The sequence below is a fragment of the Callithrix jacchus genome, chromosome 5 (assembly GCF_049354715.1).
Source record: "Callithrix jacchus isolate 240 chromosome 5, calJac240_pri, whole genome shotgun sequence".
Taxonomy (NCBI): Eukaryota; Metazoa; Chordata; class Mammalia; order Primates; family Cebidae; genus Callithrix; species Callithrix jacchus.
In genome coordinates this window covers 92,056,467-92,075,790 of record NC_133506.1, presented here as the reverse complement: position 1 = coordinate 92,075,790, position 19,324 = coordinate 92,056,467, and the positions used below count along the sequence as shown (strand labels likewise).

Below are 19,324 nucleotides of genomic sequence, written 5' to 3'. Positions count from 1 at the left end.
TTTTGAAAAATTTTATAAAGTCCTTTCTATAATATAGGCATTAGATTGTATTGGCAAAATCAGTTTTCCTTCCTGGCCATAGAAACCGAAACTTCTCTTTGTCTTGAGAGAAATAATGCTAAAAAATAAAATGACAACCAATTCTCAAAAATAATTCAAAAATGAGAAAATAATTTCTGATATTAAGATAACATTTATTGAAGAACAGTTAACATGTAATTTTGAAGGTCAAAGCAAGCGTAACAGTCAGAGACTCAGAGGCTTAGTCTCACTGCATCATGTATTTGAGGTCTGAACGCTAGAAAGAGATCCACAGGAAAAATGAGTGATATTAAATGTAGATACATGCCCTTTCATCACTTGCTTAGTGAAATAACAAGATAATGAAGATGATGGCCATTTAGCACTCGGACAAGTTAGTATGAATGACACTTTCATATTGGTGTGATGGTAGCTGGCTCATGGTTGATAGTCCAATACGATGTTCAACAAGAGGATCCACAGGAGCTGGGGTGGCAGCAAGTTGTACGGCAACAGGTGGTCTGACAGCAGACTGGGCGGCAGCAGCTGGACACACCACAGCTGGGGCGGCAGGTGGTCTGACAGCAGACTGGGCGGCAGCAGCTGGACACACCACATCTGGGGCGGCAGGTGGTCTGACAGCAGACTGGGCGGCAGCAGCTGGACACACCACAACTGGGGCGGCAGGTGGTCTGACAGCAGACTGGGCGGCAGCAGCTGGACACACTACAGCTGGGGCGGCAGGTGGTCTGGCAGCAGACTGGGCGGCAGCAGCTGGGGCGACAACATGTGGTCTGGCAGCAGGTAGTCTGAGAGCAGGATGGGCGGCAGCAGGTGGTCTGGCAGCAGCTTGGGCGGCAGCAGGTGGTCTGGCAGCAGCTGGGGCTGCAGCAGGTCTCTTGACAGAGGCCTTGATCACAGCCCTGGTCAGAGCAGACAGAGCCACAAGAGCTAATCATGGTGTCAGAAGGTGTCAGAAGGTTCTGGGTAAGTTTCCAAGATGGTAAGTTTTTCAAATGTGGGAGTCCCCTTATCCCATGTCCACTTTTATACTCAGTCGAGGGGCTGATGTCACAATGTAAAAGCTATTTCCTTGTTATTGTTTATCTTAATAGATATGCAATTATCAAGTTAGTTAATTGTGGGGAAAATCTGGATAAAAGTAGAATGCACTTTAATTCTTTCTCTGTGTTAGGGTTTAGCCAATCCAGTCTTTCCTCCTCCGTTGTCTTCTTATATGTGTCATCTAATTTCAAAGACTTGTCATCTTACTCATCCAGTCGATTGTCAGGTGACAGGCTGTCACTTGGAACTCAGCATTCTGTGTGTCATCCTGAAAACTTTGTGTCTCACACCAGTCCTCAAATGATGTTTCTTGTTTTCTAAAGATTCTTCTGAGAAAAATAAACTGTGAAACTACTAGAAGAAAACAGTAGAAATTGTCTTAAAATATTAGAAGTGGAGTGGATTTTAATACAGAAAAACTTAATGGCAATGAAGAAAGGGATTGAAAAAAATTGCAACAGAAAAAAATTTAAATGCCTGATTGAAAAAGAAGAAGGCTAAAGAGCAAACTGGACACAAATAATAATATCTTAGCCAATCTAAAAATAAATGAGCTTATTTTCTTAATGAATGAATACCTCTTACAACTCAATGAGAAAAAAAAAGCTAACATCCAAACAGAAAATTGAGTAAAAGTTATTAATAATCAGTTCACTAAAAAAAAAAATTAAATGCATTTTGAGCTTTTGAAAGATGCTTAGTCTCACTCATAATTTAAGGTATTTTAATTAAACAATTTATTCATTCATCAAACCATCTACTGAATACCTACAGTGTGCCAGGTTCTACTGTATGCTCTGGGGATATGGCAGTGAATACCTGCTATTTGTAATGACAAATGTAAAATATTTAAATTTTAAAACTTTAATAAATTAGTGAAAGTCTAAGGAAATGGACATTTTAATACACATTTGGCAGGGATCTAAGTTGAGGCAACTTCTTGAGCTAGTAATTAACAGAATCTTAAATGTAACAGTGTCTTAATTTACCATATTTTGAAATGTGCATGCGTTTTGATTGAGCAGTTTCACTTCTTGAAATGTATTCCACAGATGCACCTATACATATGCTCCAAGATATAAGTTCAAGGATATTCTTTGCAACATTGTTTGCAAGAGTGAAAGCCTGCTTTTAAATTCTGTTGTGGTTATGGAGGGGAAAGCCCTGGATGGAGGAAAGACACACTGGTACTTAGAGGCCGTGAAGCATCACTTCCTTTTTATCATAAGGAAAAAAACTTCTTTGACCTATTCTTGCAATTTTTCTATAAGTTCAAGCTTATGTAAATTTTTTAAAAAGAAATTTGAAATGTTATTTCCTTAGGCCATACCTATCCCAGGCGGATACCCACTTTCCAGTTAGTCTGAATTGTTCAGGAAAGAGGGAGGGGGATGGAAGGAGGGATATGAGAACATATTTAGAATATGTCTTTATGGACGTATTTTATGACAATTTGGGGGTATATATGAAAATTATGAAAATTAAATTTATTAGGCATAAGATGGTATAAAAATATCCATTGCATCTAGACACTGATTTTACTCAGATTCCCCATATCCTTATTTTTCTTCTTCAAATGACCATTTTTGAAATAGTGTGTTAAAGTCTCTGCTATGATTGAGGTTCTATCATTTTCTTGTCGATTTATAACAGGTTTTTTGTACTCAGTTTGAATGTGGCCCAACTGCCTATGGCAGCAAGAGTATTAATATTTTTGCAGACATATTTAATGTAGCATGAGGAAGTCACTATCAAGATCAAAGCACGTGTAGGTATCACAGGCTTGGGATTCTGGTCTAACTGAGCCACAGTTCTATGCTCATTTGTTTGTTTAGTTAGCCCTCTCCGTCTGAAGGCAGGGAAGACAGCTTAGAGATACCCCTTCTCCTTAAAAGGACTATGTTTTCAACATGGTGGTCGACTCCGGCTGGTGGTCAGGAATGAAATTCAGCACCAGGATCGACAGGAGATTGGTGGTCTGGCAGCAGACTGGATGGTAGTAACTGAACCCACAGAAGCGATGGCCACAGCAAGTGGTCCTGCAGCATGGGGTCTGGCAGAAGCTGGGACAGCAGCAGATCTCTTGGCAGAGGTCTTAACCACGCCTCTGGTGAGAGCAGAAGGAGCCACAGCAGGAGCTGACCACAGTGGAGTCACTGGGTGTGGGTTTTCAGTAGCATAAGGTACTAGAGTTCATAAGCCTTCTTCCTTCTGAGTTTTCTTCTCTACCCTGCTGAGGACTTGCCATTACCATGCCCTGGGTTATTTTCTTGATATTGTTTATCATACTTAAAGAGAAATTATCAGATATTCTGACTGAAGCATGACATTGTGACAGTTAGCCTTGGTTTTTAAAGGTAATTTTCATTTAATCAGCTAGTTATCCCTAAAGGCACCATTTTTCTTCCTTTTTTGTTTTAGTATCATCTCATCCATTCTCTCGTATTCTTTTTAGAGTGTTATTTGATATTCTGAGCATAGAACGAGTCATTCTTTCATGTTCCAACCATTTAATTTCCTGTGGGAAATTTAATACCCAAAAAATCAGACCCCAGTACATTATAGCAAATAGCTGGTAATGAAATCCGCATAGTACACTTGTAAATTATGAAGAAGCTAAAAAATATTTAAGGCATGTGGCTTCAAATTTAACTTGCTCAAAACAGAATTACTCATTCTGTTTCTTTTCCAAACCAATGTCCTAATTCTTCAGTTCTATTATAAATGGTTGTTAGTTCAAATTTTCAAGCTAGGGCTGTATGTAGTGGCTCATTGCCTATAATCCCAGCACTTTGGGAGTCTGAGGCAGGTGGTGAATCACCTGAGGTCAGGAGTTTGAGACCAGCCTGGCCAACATGGTGAAAGCCCATCTCTACTAAAAATACAAAAAATTAGCCTGGAGTGGTAGCACATGCTTGTACTCCCAGCTACTCAGCAGGCTGAGGCAGGAGGATTGCTTGAACCCAGTACTCAGAGGTTGCAGTGAACCAAGATCATGCCACTGCACTCCAGCCTGGGCAACAGAGTGAGACTCTGTCTCAAAAAAAGGGAAAAAAAGGCTAGTAAATGTACAGATTTTCATTCAATAACCATGGGTTGGTTCCCGCTATGTGCCAGACCCATTCTCAGGATGGAGACACTAGTGAAAAATACTCCACCTCATCCCCTCCTTCACTATAACTTCATTCTGACTTAATGAACTGCACCAGATCACTTTACAGGATGAAATGGCAATGCCGTTACCCATACGCTGGACCAACAAGCAGGGGCTTTGCACCTTTGCACCTAAGGTCAGCTTGCCTCAGAAGCAGAGATGGCAGAAATTCCTAGCCACAATTTAAGTCAGAACAAATCAAGTTGTATCAAAAGACCATTTTGTTGCCAGCGAAAATAAGAGACTATTTCCAAAGATTAGTCAGATGTGGAAATTGCTAAGCATCCAAAATATTATACAACTTATTCTGTCTTTTCCACATTAATACACATGATGGAGTCATTCTCGTCCCTTTTGTTCCTGCATTTAAAACACACAATGGTGTTTGTATTTTTAAACTACAATTCAAAGCAAAATATTTTAGTTGTCAGACTAACTGCTTTTAAACTTTTCTTTTCACCACTAAATGTAAACATCATGTACCCAGGTATGTTTGTACTCAGGGCCATCAACAGATGTGGAGTTCAGCATGGAAAAGATTATGTCAATTACAATTGAACCCAGACCCTCGTTGCAGGAAATGAGATACCCAAGTGGAGTTGCTGTTACTATTAGAATTACCATCACTGAATCTATATTTGTGTGACACAGATGAAAAATTTCATGGAATATAAATTGCAACTCAAAATATTTTAAAATATGATTTTCATTTGTCACCTTTACTAAGATGTTCTAGTGCTGGATGGAAAAAGTAGGTGGTGACAATAGTTCTGGCCCCTTCATGTCAGTTGTCAGGGATCAGTCAATGTACTCTATCTTAAAGAATGACAATTCAGGGGAGGCACAGTGGCTTATTCCTTTAATCTCATCACTCTGGGAGGCTGAGGTGGGAGAATCACTTGAGTCCAGGAGTTCAAGGCCACAATGAGCTGTGATCACACCATTGCACACCAGCCTGAGTGACAGAGCAAAATCTGGTCTCTAAAATAACAATAAAATAATAATAAATAAAAATATATACTTTATAGTTGAATGATGCTATTGATGTTGATCACCTCTCTCCCTTCTGGAAACAAATTCTTATGGGTTATCTATTATTAAGTAGAACAATCATTTATTTTCAGAAGACTCATAACACTTAAGAAACACTTCCTCCCAGGGCAATTCCCCATAGGTCGTGAAAAATAATGTCATAAATAATAACCAGGAAAATTCTGCTCATTGGTCCCACATTTGGGAATCAGTGTATAAAAGATCCAGATTAGAAGGGGTCATCAGATTCTGGGAAACTCACCTCTGAACAGGAGCCCACCCTCTACCCCTGACACCATGACCCACTGCTGCTCCCCTTGCTGCCAGCCTATGTGCTGCCGGACCACCTGCTGTAGGACCAGCTGCTGGGAGCCCACCTGTGTGACCAGCTGCAGCAGCACACCCTGCTGCCAGCCCTCCTGCTGTGTATCCAGCTGCTGCCAGCCTTGCTGCCGCCCAACTTGCTGTCAAAACACCTGCTGCGGGACCACCTGCTGCCAGCCCACCTGTGTGACCACCTGCTGCCAGCCCACCTGTGTGACCACCTGCTGCCAGCCCACCTGTGTGACCACCTGCTGCCAGCCTTCCTGCTGCAGCACACCCTGCTGCCAGCCCACCTGCTGCGGGTCCAGCTGCTGTGGCCAAACCAGCTGTGGGTCCTGCTGTGGCCAGACCAGCTCCTGTGCACCTGTGTACTGCACGAGAACCTGCTACCACCCCACGTGTGTCTGCCTGCCTGGTTGCCTGAACCAGAGCTGTGGATCCAGCTGCTGCCAGCCTTGCTGCCGCCCAACTTGCTGTCAAAACACCTGCTGCAGGACCACCTGCTGCCAGCCCACCTGTGTGTCCAGCTGCTGCCAGCCTTCCTGCTGCAGCACACCCTGCTGCCAGCCCACCTGTGTGACCAGCTGCTGCCAGCCTTCCTGCTGCAGCACACCCTGCTGCCAGCCCACCTGCTGTGGGTCCAGCTGCTACCAGCCTACCTGTGGGTCCAGCTGCTGCCAATCTTGCTGCCGCCCAACTTGCTGTCAAACCACCTGCTGCAGGACCACCTGCTGCCAGCCCACCTGTGGGTCCAACTGCTGCTAGTCTTGCTGCCACCCAACATGCTGTCAAACCACTTGTAGAACCACCTGCTGCCAGCCCACCTGCTGCCAACCATCCTGTGTGACCAGCTGCTGCAGCACACCCTGTTGCCAGCCAACCTGCAGTGGCTGCTGTAGCCAAACCTGCAATGAGTCCAGCTAAGCTTTTCTGAGAAACAACATTCTGACACAGAACTTTGTGACCAGCTTCTTCCTACCATGCTTGGGATTCTACTGAAGGTATACAGTCTACTTCTCTTTAATGTTATTCTTCTTCATTTCCTCTGGATTAATGTACCTGAAGGTGGTCAGTCAGCTTCACCTAATTGACATGGATACATGGTCTAAGCCTCAGGAAGTGATCATCAGCTTTTGACCCTATGCAACTTAAAAATAAATTCTTATGACTGCATATCTAACTCTCTATAATGATCATCCTTTTAGATATATGCATTTTATTCAGTAACCTCTGCCAGATTGCTAAACTCTTTTGTGATTGCTTTTAATTGTCTCCCTACCTAGTCTTTCCTAATAAAATTTACATTATCCTGCGTTCTATGGTATGATTTTGTTTCATTTGTGTTTGCAGCAGTTCCTTTATGAAGCCTTACTTTTGAGTTCTGCTTTATATTGATTATCTCATTCAAGTCTCACAATGACCTACAAGTTAGAGCAAACATTTTAGTGCTGAGAAAATGACTTGCCATACAACTGCCAATTAACAGAAGGTCCAATGACCAGGTCCTTTGATCTTTTACTTTTTTAAACTTTTTTTTACATATGTATACGACAGTGATGATTGAGTGCAGGGAAGACATTCTAAGTCACTTCTCAAGCAAGCACGTTTCTATCTATGAAGCAAATACTCTCCCCCCTCTACTACCATTAGAGACACCTTTAAGAACTCTAGGAATGCTTTTACAGTGTTGGTGGGAGTGTGAATTAGTTCAACCACTGTTGAAGACTGTGTGGCTATTCCTCAAAGATCTAGAACTAGAAATACCATTTGACCCAGCAGTCCCTTTACTGGGTATATACCAGAAGGATTATAAACCACTCTACTATAAAGACATGCGTGTTGCAGCACTATTTACAATAGCAAAGACTTGGAACCAACTAAAATGTCCATCAATGATAGATTGGACAGGGAAAATGTGGCACATACACAGGAATACTGTAATTACTGTAAATGTGGCACATATACGTGGAATACTATGCAGCCATAAAAAAGAATGTGATCATGTTCTTTGCAGGAACATGGATGAAGCTGGAAGTCATCATTCTCAGCAAACTAACACAGGAACAGAAAACCAAACATGGCATCTTCTCATTCATAAGTGGGAGTTGAACAGTGAGAACACATGGACACAGGAAGGGGAACATCACACACCAGGGCCTGTCGGGGGTTGGGGACAAGGAGAGGTAGACCATTAGGACTAATAGGAAATGCATGCGGGGCTTAAAACCTAGATGATGGGTTGATAGGTACAGCAAACCACCATGGCACATGTATACCTGTGTAACAAACCTGCACATTCTGCACATGTATCCCAGAACTTCAAGTAAAATAAAAAATAAAAATAAAAAAAATTTTTTTAAAGAGTTCTAGTCCATGAAAAGAGCTTTACATCTCTGGATTCTGATCCACCACTGAAGAATCTGTCACCAACAACTAGTGTGAGCACCACGGGTGTTCCTGGCCCTACCCTCACCAAGAGGAACCCCCTCTTTGCTGTCATGGTTGAGCATGTGGGTATCATTTCATTCCTCTTAACAGAAATTAGGATTAAGAATTACCTTTGTAAAGCACTCAAGATTGGACCATGCTTCCTGGATTCCCAAACTTTGGGCCAATTTTGTTTCCTAACATGAACTTTGTTAAGGGAAGATGAATTTGTACAGAATCCTAAGAATTAAGGTTACCATGCAATGGACTTATGTCCTTTGATCTAATCATAATCTCTGGGCCATAAAAGGAAACAAAATAACTTCCTGTGTTGTGTGAGATAAAGAAGATAAAGACAATTATGCGAAAGGAAGACAAAATAAGAGTTTTCAGAAAAAAGGGAGAAATGGTAGAAAGAAGAAAATGAGAAGAAATTATGCACTATTTAAAGTCAAGAGGGGCATTAGGCTGGTTCCCAAATGGAGGAACCTGGGAATTCTGATGAGAAGCTGAGTAAGAAAGAGAATAGCCAGGGGATGCAGCAGTACAAGGGCGAATTCAGCTTTGGGATGACACTTAAAGGTTTTGACTGTGGCCACCTTCTTTAGAGGACATAAAAGTGCTTTCGGTGAGTTAACCACTAGATGTGACAGACGTATGACCTTCCTAGAGGATGTATCTGGAATTCTCTGCCAGGTTATTAAACTTTCCAATGGGGGAATGAATGGGTGAGTTGCTGACACTTACTGGGACCCTGCTATACACTAAGTATTGAGGTAGTTGCTTCATCCACACTCTCTCTCATTCCCATGCAATCCCAAAAGGTAGGTGTTAGTGGCTCCACATTCAAGCTAAGGAAATCAGTGTTGAGGGAGTTAAAGCAATGTGCATGTGTTGCACAAATAATACAACATTTTTCTGCTTTCCAAAACAAAGCTGTTTGGGGGAAGTACTGGTGAAAGGAGAGATATAGATCAAAGGAGACAAGACTTTTACACATATATTATCACATACTTTTCTTTCCTTTTAAAAACACATACTGAAGTAAAATCATGCTAACATCTGAAGTCCTCTCAGAATGGAGTACAGATATTATGAATCCAGATTCATCAGGAAGTCAGGATTTTTTTTTATTTAAGAAGTTTATGGTGGGAATGTAAACTAATACGAGCACTGTGGAAAACAGTGTGGAGATTCCTTAAAGAACTAAAAGTAGATCTACCACTTGATCTAGCAATCCTAATACTGGTTATCTACCTAGAGGAAAAGAACTCATTATACGAAGAAGATACTTGCACATGCATGTTTATAGTTGCACAATTCACAATTGCAAAAATATGGAACCAGTCCAGATGCCATCAAAGGGTGGATAAAGAAACAGTTGTATGTACGATGAAATATTACTCAGCCATTAAAATGAATGAATTCATGGCACTCACAGCAATCTGGATGAAATGGGAGACTATTATTCTAAGTGAAGTAACTCAGGAATGGAAAAACAAACCTAAAATCTTGTAAGTGGGAACTAAGCTATGAGGATGCAAAGGCATAAGAATGATACAATGGTCTTTGGGGACTCAGGGGAAAAGATGGGAGGGGGTGAGGGATAAAAGACTATAAATTGGGTTCAGTATATACTACTTGGGTGATGGGTGCACCAAAATCTCACAGATCACCACTAAAGAATGTACTCATGTAACCAAATACCATCTGTTCCCCCAAAAACTTATGGAAATACATTTTTAAAAAAAAGAAGCTGCTCAGCTCTATCTGACGCATGATCTCATGGTAACAGTGGAAGTGGTCAGATGTTTGACCAATCTCCAAAACCCATGTTCTTCTAACTTTTAAAGGTAAAATGCTTCTTAAAACTATTTCAGCTGGGTGCGGTGGCTCATGCCTATAATCCCAGCACTTTGGGAGGTCAAGGTGGATGGATCACCTGAGATCAGGAATTCAAGACCAGTTTGGCCAACATGGTGAACACTCCCACCCCATCTCTACTAAAAACACAAAAGAATTAGCCAGGAGTGGTGGCATGCACCTGCAATCCCAGGTACTCGGGAGGCTGAGGTAGGGGAATCACTTGAACCAGGGAGGTGGAGGTTGCAGTGAGCTGAGATTGTGCCACTGCACTCCAGTCTGGGCGACAGAGCAAGATTCATCTCAAAAAAAAAAAAAAAAACATTTCTTATTTTCTTAAATTGAATTTATAATTAAAACTTTTATTTTAAAAGAATAGAGATTTGCATGCAGTTGTAAGATGTGATACAAGAAATCCATGTACGCTTTGCCCAGTTTTCCCCAATAGTAATATCCTCCAAAACTGTAGAAAAACATTGTCTCCAGATATGATACTGATATTGACATAGCCAATGTACAACACATTGTCACCACGACAATCTCTTTCAATTGTTCTTTTATAGCCACATTCACCTCCCTCCCACACCCACTCCCTTCTTAACACCTGGCAACCAAGGATGTTATGTAAAAGGAATCATACAGTACTTAACATTTTGAGACGGGTTTTATCAACACAGCATAAGTCCCTGAAAATTTAAACAGATTATTGAACAGTTTTTCCTTTTTGTTGCTGAGAAGTATTCTCTGAGATGTATCTACCACAGTTTGACCACGTGTTGAAGGACTTCTGGGTCGCTTCCTGTTTCAAACCATCACAAACAACCATAAACATTCATGTACAAAGTTTGTGTGAACAAGTACAGTTACTGAGTTGTATGGTAATTGCACGTTTAATTATTTTTTTTTACAGAGTCTCACTCTGTCACCTAGGCTGGAGTGCAGTGGCATGATCTGGGCTCACTGCAACCTCCACCTCCCGGGTTCCAAAGATTCTCCCACTTCAGCCTCCCAAGTAGCTGGGATTGTGGGCATGGTGGTGCATCCCTGGCCTCAAGTGATCTGCCTGCCTGATTTCCAAAGTGCTGGGATTACAGGCGTGAGCCACTGTGCCTGGCCAGCATGTTGAATTTTTAAGCAACAGCATCAACTGTTTTCCAGAGTGTTTACACCATTTTGCATGTATAAGTGTTTTTGTTTCTTTGCACACTCACCAGCATTTTATTTCAGCCGTTCTGATAGATGTGCTAGCTCATTGTGGTTTTAGTTTGCATTTCCCTAAGGGCTAATGACGTGGAACATCTTTTCACATGCTTATTCGTCATCTGTATATCTTCTTCCATGAAATCTTTCTTCATGTCTTTTGTTCATGCTGTAATTTCGCTGTTTGTTTTCTAGCTGTTCAGTTTTTGAAGTTATATATTCTAGATACCAGTCCTTTGTCAAATATGTGATTTGCAAATATGTATCATGTATAGTTTGCAGCTTGTCTTTTGCAGAACAGAGGATGTCTTTCACCGAGGCTGGAGTGCAGTGGCACAATCTCTGCTCACTGCAACCTCCGCCTGCCAATTTCAAGTGATTCTCCTGCCTCAGCCTCCCTAGTAGCTGGGATTACAGGCACCCCACACACACACGCACACACACCATGCCTGGCTAATATTTTTTAATTTTACTTTTAGTAGAGATGGGGTTTCGCCATGTTGGCCTCAAACTCCTGACCTCGTGATCTGCCCACCTTGGCTTCCCAAAGTGCTAGGATTACAGGCATGAGCCACAACATTTAGCCAGAACATAATTTTTAAAAATCAATTTATTAATTTTTCTTTAATGGATTATGTTTTTGGTGCTACCTAAGAACTCTTTGATCTTACATGCTAAAGATTTTCTCCTATTTTTTTCTAAAAGTTTTATCATTTTACATTTTATATTTAAGTTTGTAATTCATTTTGAGTTAATTTTTATGGTTTTTCCCCCTCTAGATGTCTAATTGCTCTAGAATAATTTGTTTAAAGAGATAACTTTCCTCCATTGAATTGATGTACATTTATCAAAAATTGGTTAGGGATACAGTCAACCCTTAAACAATGCCAGGGTTAGGAGCAGCAAATCTCCACACAGCTAGAAATATGCATATAACTTTTGTCTCCCCTAAAACTTAACTACTTATACCCTACTGTTGACTGCAAGATTTACCAATAAAATGTCAATTAACACATATTTTGTATGTTATATGTATTATATATCATATTTTTATAATAAAGTAAGCTGAAGAAAAGAAAATGCTATTAAGAAAATTATAAGAAGGAGAAAATATATTTACTGTTTATTAAGTGGAAGTGGATCACCATGAAAGTGTTCATTCTGGTTGTCTTCATGTCAGGTAGGCTGAGGAGGAGGAGGAACAGGAGGGGTTGGCCTTGCTGTCTCATCAGTGGCAGAAGCAGAAAATCCACATATAAGTGGAACTGTGCAGTTCGAACCCATCAACTGTATTTGTTTAGGTCTATTTCTAGGTTCTTTTTTTTAATCCATTCATTCAGCTGTCCATTCCTCCCCCAGTACCATACAGCCTTGATTACTGTAGCTACATCATAAATCTCGAAATTAAATAGACGTTTTATTTTAATTTCTGTGTCTGTGCGTTCATTGCCAATATATAGAATACAACTGATTGTGTATGTTTATCTTGTAGCTTCCAATCTTTCTAAACTCATTCATTAGTTCTCAGAGTTTGTTTGCTTATTTGTTTATTTGTATTCATAGATTCCTTGAGATTTTCTATGTAGACAACCATGCTATCTACAAACAGAGACAGTTTTATTTCTTCCTTTCCTTTATTTTTTTTTCTTGCCTTATTGTGCTGGTTAAAACTTTGAGCACTGTGTAGAGTAAGCAGTGAGATTTAATATTCCCAATTCAGGGGAAAGTATTCAATCTTTGACTGTTATTTATACTTTCAAAGAACCATTTATACTTTGTTTCACTATTTCACTTTGCTTTCTTTGTTATTATTCTGTTTTTAATTTCATCGATTTCTGCTTTTATATTTATTATTTCCTTCCTTTGCTTGCTTTTAGTTTATTTTGCTCTTCTTTTTCTAGATTCTTAAGGTGGGAGCTTAGATAATTATTTAAGACTTTTTCTCTTTTCTAATGTATGCATTTAATGCTGTGACCTTCCCTCTCATCACAGCTTTAATTGTGTCTTACAAGTTTTGATGTGTTGTATTTTCATTTGCAATCATTTCAATTTTTTTTTAATTTCCCCTAAGTCTTCCTTTTTGACCTAGGAATTATTCAAAAGTATGCTGTTTAGTTTCCAAGTGTTTGAAGATTCCCCAGTTATCTTCCTGTCATTAATTTCTAGTTTAAGTTTATCATAGTTGGAGAACATACTCTATGATTTCAACTCTTATAAATTTGTTGAGATTGTTTTTGGGCCCAAGATACAGTCTATCTTGAAATATATTCCATGGGCACTTGAAATGAATGTGCATTTTACTATTGTTGGATGGACTGTTCTATAAACATTAATCAGATCCTCTTGGTTAACGGTGTTTTTGAGTTCTGTATCTTTGTGGATTTTCTACCCATTTGCTCTATCAGTTGTTGAGAGAAGGGAATTAAAGTTTCCAAATTTAATTGTGGGTTTGCCTATTTCCCTTTTAATTCCTTAGGTTTGCTTTACATGCTTTGCAGCTCTATTGTTGAGACACAAACATTTAGGATTGCTATGTCTTTTTAGTGGGTTAATCTATTTTATCATTTAATAGTATCTCTCTCTAACTCTGAAAATTTTCTTTGCCCTGATATCAGTTTCATCTGATATTACTACAGCCACTCTGCTTTCCTTTGATTAATATTTGCATAATATATCTTTTTCCATCTTTTTAATTTCAACCTGCCTATATCATTATGTTTAAAATGAGTTTCTTTTAGACAGCATATAGTTGGGACATATTTTTTAACATACTCTGCCAATCTTTCTTTAACTTGGTTTATTTAAACCATTGACATTTAATGTAATTATTCATATTAGAGCACGTCTGCCATTTGTATCTTTGTTTTATGTTTGCTCTCTGTTTTTTGTTACTCTATTTTTATTGACTTCTGTATGCTTACTGAACATTTTTAGAACTCTATTTTGATTTATCTATAGTGTTTTTTAGGGTATCTCTTTGCTTAGCTTTTTAATTTGTTTCTGTACATGCTATTTTATATGTATATACAACCTGTCATTATTTACTAGTGTCATTTTTTTTTTACCAGTTCTAGTGAGGTATAGAAAGTTTAACTTCATTTATGTCCCTTTACTTTACTCTGTTTATGTCTTAAATATTTCTTCTATATTTATTTAGACCACTCAGTGTTATAATTTTCACTTTAGCTGTCAAAGTGAAAATAATTTAGAAAACACAAGAGGAGAAGGAAAGCTTACTATATTTACAAATATTTTTACTCGCTGTGATTTTTATTCCTTTCTGATGTTCCAAGGTCCCTTATTTTATCATTTCCTTTCTGTTTATAGAATTTCCTTTAGCTATACTTTAGAACAACTCTGCTGGCAACAAATTCTCTTTGTTTTCTTTTTCCTGAGAATGTTTCATTCCTGAAGTATATTTTCACTGGGTAAAAGATTCTGTGCTTATATTTCTTTTCTTTTAGCACTTAAAAAATCATGAGAAATCCACTGCAATTTTAATTGTTTCCCCCTAAAGGTATGGTGTTTCTTTCTCTGAGTGCATTTACAACTTTATCTTTACTTTTCATAAGTTAACTACTATGTGTGTTTGCACAAAATTCTTTGAGCTTATCCTATTTGGGATTTTCTTACCTTGTTGAATTTGTAGGTTTATGTCTCTTGGGGAGACATAAATTGGGGAGATTTCCAACTGTGTTGCTTTTGAATACTTTTTCAGACCTGCCCTTTTCCATCTTTCCTTCTAGGATTCTGGGGAGATGAATATTACATCTTTTGTTTTAGTCCCACAGGTCCCTTAAGCTCTGTTAAATTTTTAATTTTTCTTTGGTATATTTTCTCTGTTGTTTGGGTTGGACATTTTCTAATGTTCTATTTTCTAGTTCACTGATACTCTTCTTTTTATCCCCATTCTGCTGTTGCGCCATCAACTGAGATTTTTATTTTGGTTATTGCATTTTTTTAGTTCCAAAATTTACATATAGATATTCAATATAGTTATTTATTATATCTTTTATTTCTTTTTGATACTTTCTACTCTTTCATTTGTTTAAAGTATATTTTAAACATACACTTTATGGTTTGTTCATTGACCTTTTGTTTTTTTTTAGACAAAGTCTTTCTCTGTCACCAGCCTGGAGTGCAGTAGCGTGATCTCGGCTCACTGCAACCTCCACCTCCCGGGTTCAAGTGATTCTCTTGCCTCAGCCTCCAGAGTTGCTGGGATTACAGGCATGTGCCACCAAGCTAATTTTTGTATTTTTAGTAGAGATTGGGTTTCACCATGTTGGCCAGGATAGTCTTTATCTCTTGACCTCATGATCCACCCATCTCAGCCTCCCAAAGTGCTGGGATTACAGGTGTGAGCCACCATGTCTGGCCTCATTGATGTATTTTTATCATGATTGCTTTAAAATCTTTGTCAGATAATTGTAACATATCTGGCATCTCAACACTGGCATTTATTGATTGTCTTTTTCATCAAGTTACATATCTCCTGGTTTTTATATGTTAAGTGATTTTTTATTAATACCTGGCCTTGTTTGTATTATGTTATGAAACTCTGGATTTTATGCAATCCTTCATTTTTTCTGGCTACATTGTTCTAGCAAGAGAATGGGGAATAGGGGCTGCATCATTACTGTCACATGAAAGTAGATCAGTTCCCCTATTCACCCTGTGCTGGCAACCAAGGTGGGGAAGCACCTCATTACTGCTGAGCAGAGATGAGAGCTCTGGCCCTCCACATGTTCTCCACTGACGCTCTATGTCTATGTCTGTTGGGGTTGGGGTTTAATTACTGGCTGGCAGAGATTAAAGTTTCACAGCCCTACTTGGCCTTCTCTTTCACTATCCCAGTGGGAGTGTTAGGGAAACTCATTACAGCTTCTCAGGGACGGAAGTCTAGACCCCACCTGGCTTTTACTGGGGTGATTGGCAGTGAAGCCATAGTTGCTTCTGGAGCAGAGCAATTAGCATCTAAATTTTTTCTTCTTGCTAAGCCACCTCTTTTCTGACCCTTTAGGTAGAAAGAGGTGTTTATTGGAACTGTGTGTGTGTGTGTGTGTGTGTGTGCATCCATTAGAGTTTCAGAGTTGCAGGTTTCTCAGGCTCCAAGTCCAGAGTACTTGCAGCAAAAAGAAAACCCAGACTTATTGTTCCTTAAGTCTTGAGCCTTCTAGCCTGGCTGCTTTCTTCACTCCACCTTTCGGAGTTCTCTTGTGTATGCTTTATATATAATATCCAGAATTTGTAGTTGTGCTTTGGAGGAAGAATGTGGAAAAGTATGTCTACTCCAACTTCTCAGTCAGCAAATCTTCAACTGGGTTTTAACGGATCATAATAAATACATTTTGAGGAAGCTGTTGCCAATATAGACAAATACAGAGGAAAAAACACAACATGAGTAAGAACCAATCAGAGACAATATCCTGCACCGGTGTTAAGATTTTGGTTTTAATCATTGGGCTGTGACCAAAGAAGCACACACTGAAGTACATAGGGATAAAGTGGAAATGAGTGATAAAAGGAAATTCTAACTGCAACTTACTCTTAAAAACCAACAGTAGTAACACATATATGCATAGAAACCATGTTAAAGAAGCATGGTAAAATGTTAACATTTGAGGAATCCAGTGAAGGCATATGGGAATCCTTTGTATTATGTTTACAACTTTCTAAGAGTATGAAATTATTTCAAAAATGAAAAATTAATAAAAATAAACATGTATAATGGGGAAGGAGACACAACCAAGCATAGTATTAGATACGAAAGTAATAACAGAGCATATAGTCATTGAAGTACACAATACATGAGATAAACTACAGAAGATATACTGACGTGGAAGACAAAATGGAAGAGTCTACAATGTAAAGGAAAAAAAGTGTCACTGCATTATAATGAAAATATTACATATCAAGACTTGTGGGGTGCTATAAAAATGGTCTGTGATAAAATGTATACACTTTAAGTAGCCTTTAATATTTAAATATTAAACAAGAATAAAACCTAACAATAAATGAACTAAGTGTACATCTTAGTGAATAAGAAAAAGAAAAACAGCCAAAAAGCATAAGATGGAAATTGATGAGCTAGTTAACAAAGATATCACAGGGAATATGAACAAAGCCAAAATTTGTTTCTTTTTCTAAAAAAAAATACTAATAAGTGGTAAGCCACTGACAAGATTGATCAGGATATATAAAGAAGACACAAATAAATAATATTCTGGATGAAAATGAGAACATATCCAGCAATAAAGCTGAGAATGTTCCATAGTCAAAGCTGGTAAAAAGTATCTACATGGAGAAGATGAACGTGGATTCTGATCACTTATCATGTGTGAAAAAAATCAATTCCACGTGTATTAATAGCTTGAAGCAAAAAAAAATCTTAAAACCCTAACTAGATAATGTATACGAATATTTTTTATTTTTAGGTAGATAAATACCTCCTGCCTGAGACAAAAATAGTATTATTTTAAAAGAAATAATTGATAATTTTACCTGGATTAAGCTTTAGAAAATTTAACCATCCAAAATCACATTTCAGAGTGAGAGAAGCAATTGTGATAAACTCTTCAATGCCTTTCTCTCTCTTCTTGCTCCCTATATGGACTCTATTTCTTCTGGCATTGCAATTTTGAAAATATACAAACCCATGTGTTTCTTTTCTTTACCCCATGTATCTTCCTTCAAGAACCATAACCCAAAGCTGATTGTTATCCAATATCTGCAAACAGTTGTTTCATATATTTACAAAGCTTTTATTATTGTTTATAGCAGGAAAATAAATCTTATGCTAGCTTCTACATTGCAGGTGGCATCAGAAGCCTCCCTAAACTTGGTTTTTAAGTCATCACCATGATTCAACATCACTCCTATTTCAGAGGTGCTTCCCAAGGTAAACAGCAATAAGGAAAAATAGATGGTGACTAACACTGGTCCTGACATCTCACCAAGCTACATAGAATCTGTTAGATGACTAAATACTGTACTCAGCTTTAAAAATGAGGATCGGTGCTTAATTGAGGGAGAGTGATTCATTTCTCAGTTCAGGAAAATAGTTCTGGTGGTTATTTTTCAATTAAAAAAGCAAACAAATAAATTACTCAAAGAAAATACACAGTGCTGAAGAGACAACTTCCTCTCTGGTACATTTCCCAATGGACTAGAGAAATTCACATAAATTATATCAAAGAAAAATTCTGCTCATTGGTCCAAACTTTGGGGTACCATGTCTAAAAGGTTCCAATTGAATAGAATTATCAAGCTCTAGGAAACTCACCTCTGAACAGGAACCCACTCTCCACCCCTGACACTGTGACCCACTGCTGCTCCCCTTGCTGCCAGCCTAAGACTTGCTGCAGGACCACCTGCTGCCAACCCACCTGCTGCATGTCCAGCTGCTGCCAGTCTTGCTGCCATCCCAGTTGCTGCAACACATCCTGCTGTCAACCTAGCTGCTGTACACCTGTCTACTGCTGGATAACCTGCTACCACCCCACCTGTGTCTGCCCGCCTGGTTGCCTAAACCAGTGCTGTGGATCCAGCTGCTGCCAGCCCTCCTGCTGCCACCCAGCCTGCTGTGTGACCACCTGTGGCAGGACCACCTGCTGTCAACCAGCCTGTGTGATCAGCTGCTGCAGCACACCCTGCTGCCAGCTCACCTACTGCAGCTCCAGCTGTTATGGCCAAACTGGCAGTGGGTCCAGCTGCTGCCAACCCAGCTCCTGAGCACCCATGTACTGCAGGAGAACCTGCTACCACCCCATGCGTGTCTTCCTGCCTGGTTGCCTAAACCAGAGCTGTGAATCCATCCTTGCTGCCGCCCAGCCTGCTGTGTGTCTAGGGACTGCCAGCCCTATAGTTATTGATCAACTTACCACCACAGATCACTACCTGCATAATACAAACTTCCATCATCAGAATAGGCAGATATCCATTTCTTTCTTTCTTTTTTCTTTTCTTTTCTCTTTTTTTTTTTTTTTTTTTTTTTTGAGATGGAGTTTCACTCTTGTTGCCCAGGCTGGAGTGCAATGGCATGATCTCGGCTCACCGCAACCTCCACCTCCTGGGTAGAAGTGATTCTCCTGCCTCAGCATCCTGAGTAACTGGGATTATAGGCATGTGCCACCATGCCCGGCTAATTTTGTATTTTTAGTAGAGACAGGGTTTCTCCATATTTGTCAGGCTGGTCTCAAACTCCCAACCTCAGGTGATCCACCCACCTTGGCCTCC

The 19,324-nt window shown here is 39.4% G+C and overlaps 2 protein-coding genes and 1 pseudogene across 2 annotated transcripts; 2 read left to right on the top strand and 1 right to left on the bottom strand.

The window, feature by feature from the left end:
- Positions 1–173: 173 nt before the first annotated feature.
- Positions 174–1,041, bottom strand: KRTAP4-1 (keratin associated protein 4-1). The gene has a single exon (XM_035300567.3). It carries the CDS (start codon positions 978–980, stop codon positions 486–488), a length of 495 nt encoding a protein of 164 aa, XP_035156458.3. The 5' UTR covers positions 981–1,041; the 3' UTR covers positions 174–485.
- Positions 1,042–5,516: 4,475 nt separating this feature from the next.
- On the top strand, positions 5,517–6,880 carry LOC100398347 (uncharacterized). Its single transcript, XM_078375449.1, has one exon. The coding sequence runs from the start codon at positions 5,570–5,572 to the stop codon at positions 6,359–6,361; it is 792 nt and encodes a 263-aa protein (XP_078231575.1). The 5' UTR covers positions 5,517–5,569; the 3' UTR covers positions 6,362–6,880.
- A 1,800-nt stretch (positions 6,881–8,680) lies between these two features.
- LOC118153505 (uncharacterized) lies at positions 8,681–18,960 on the top strand (annotated as a pseudogene).
- Positions 18,961–19,324: the final 364 nt, after the last annotated feature.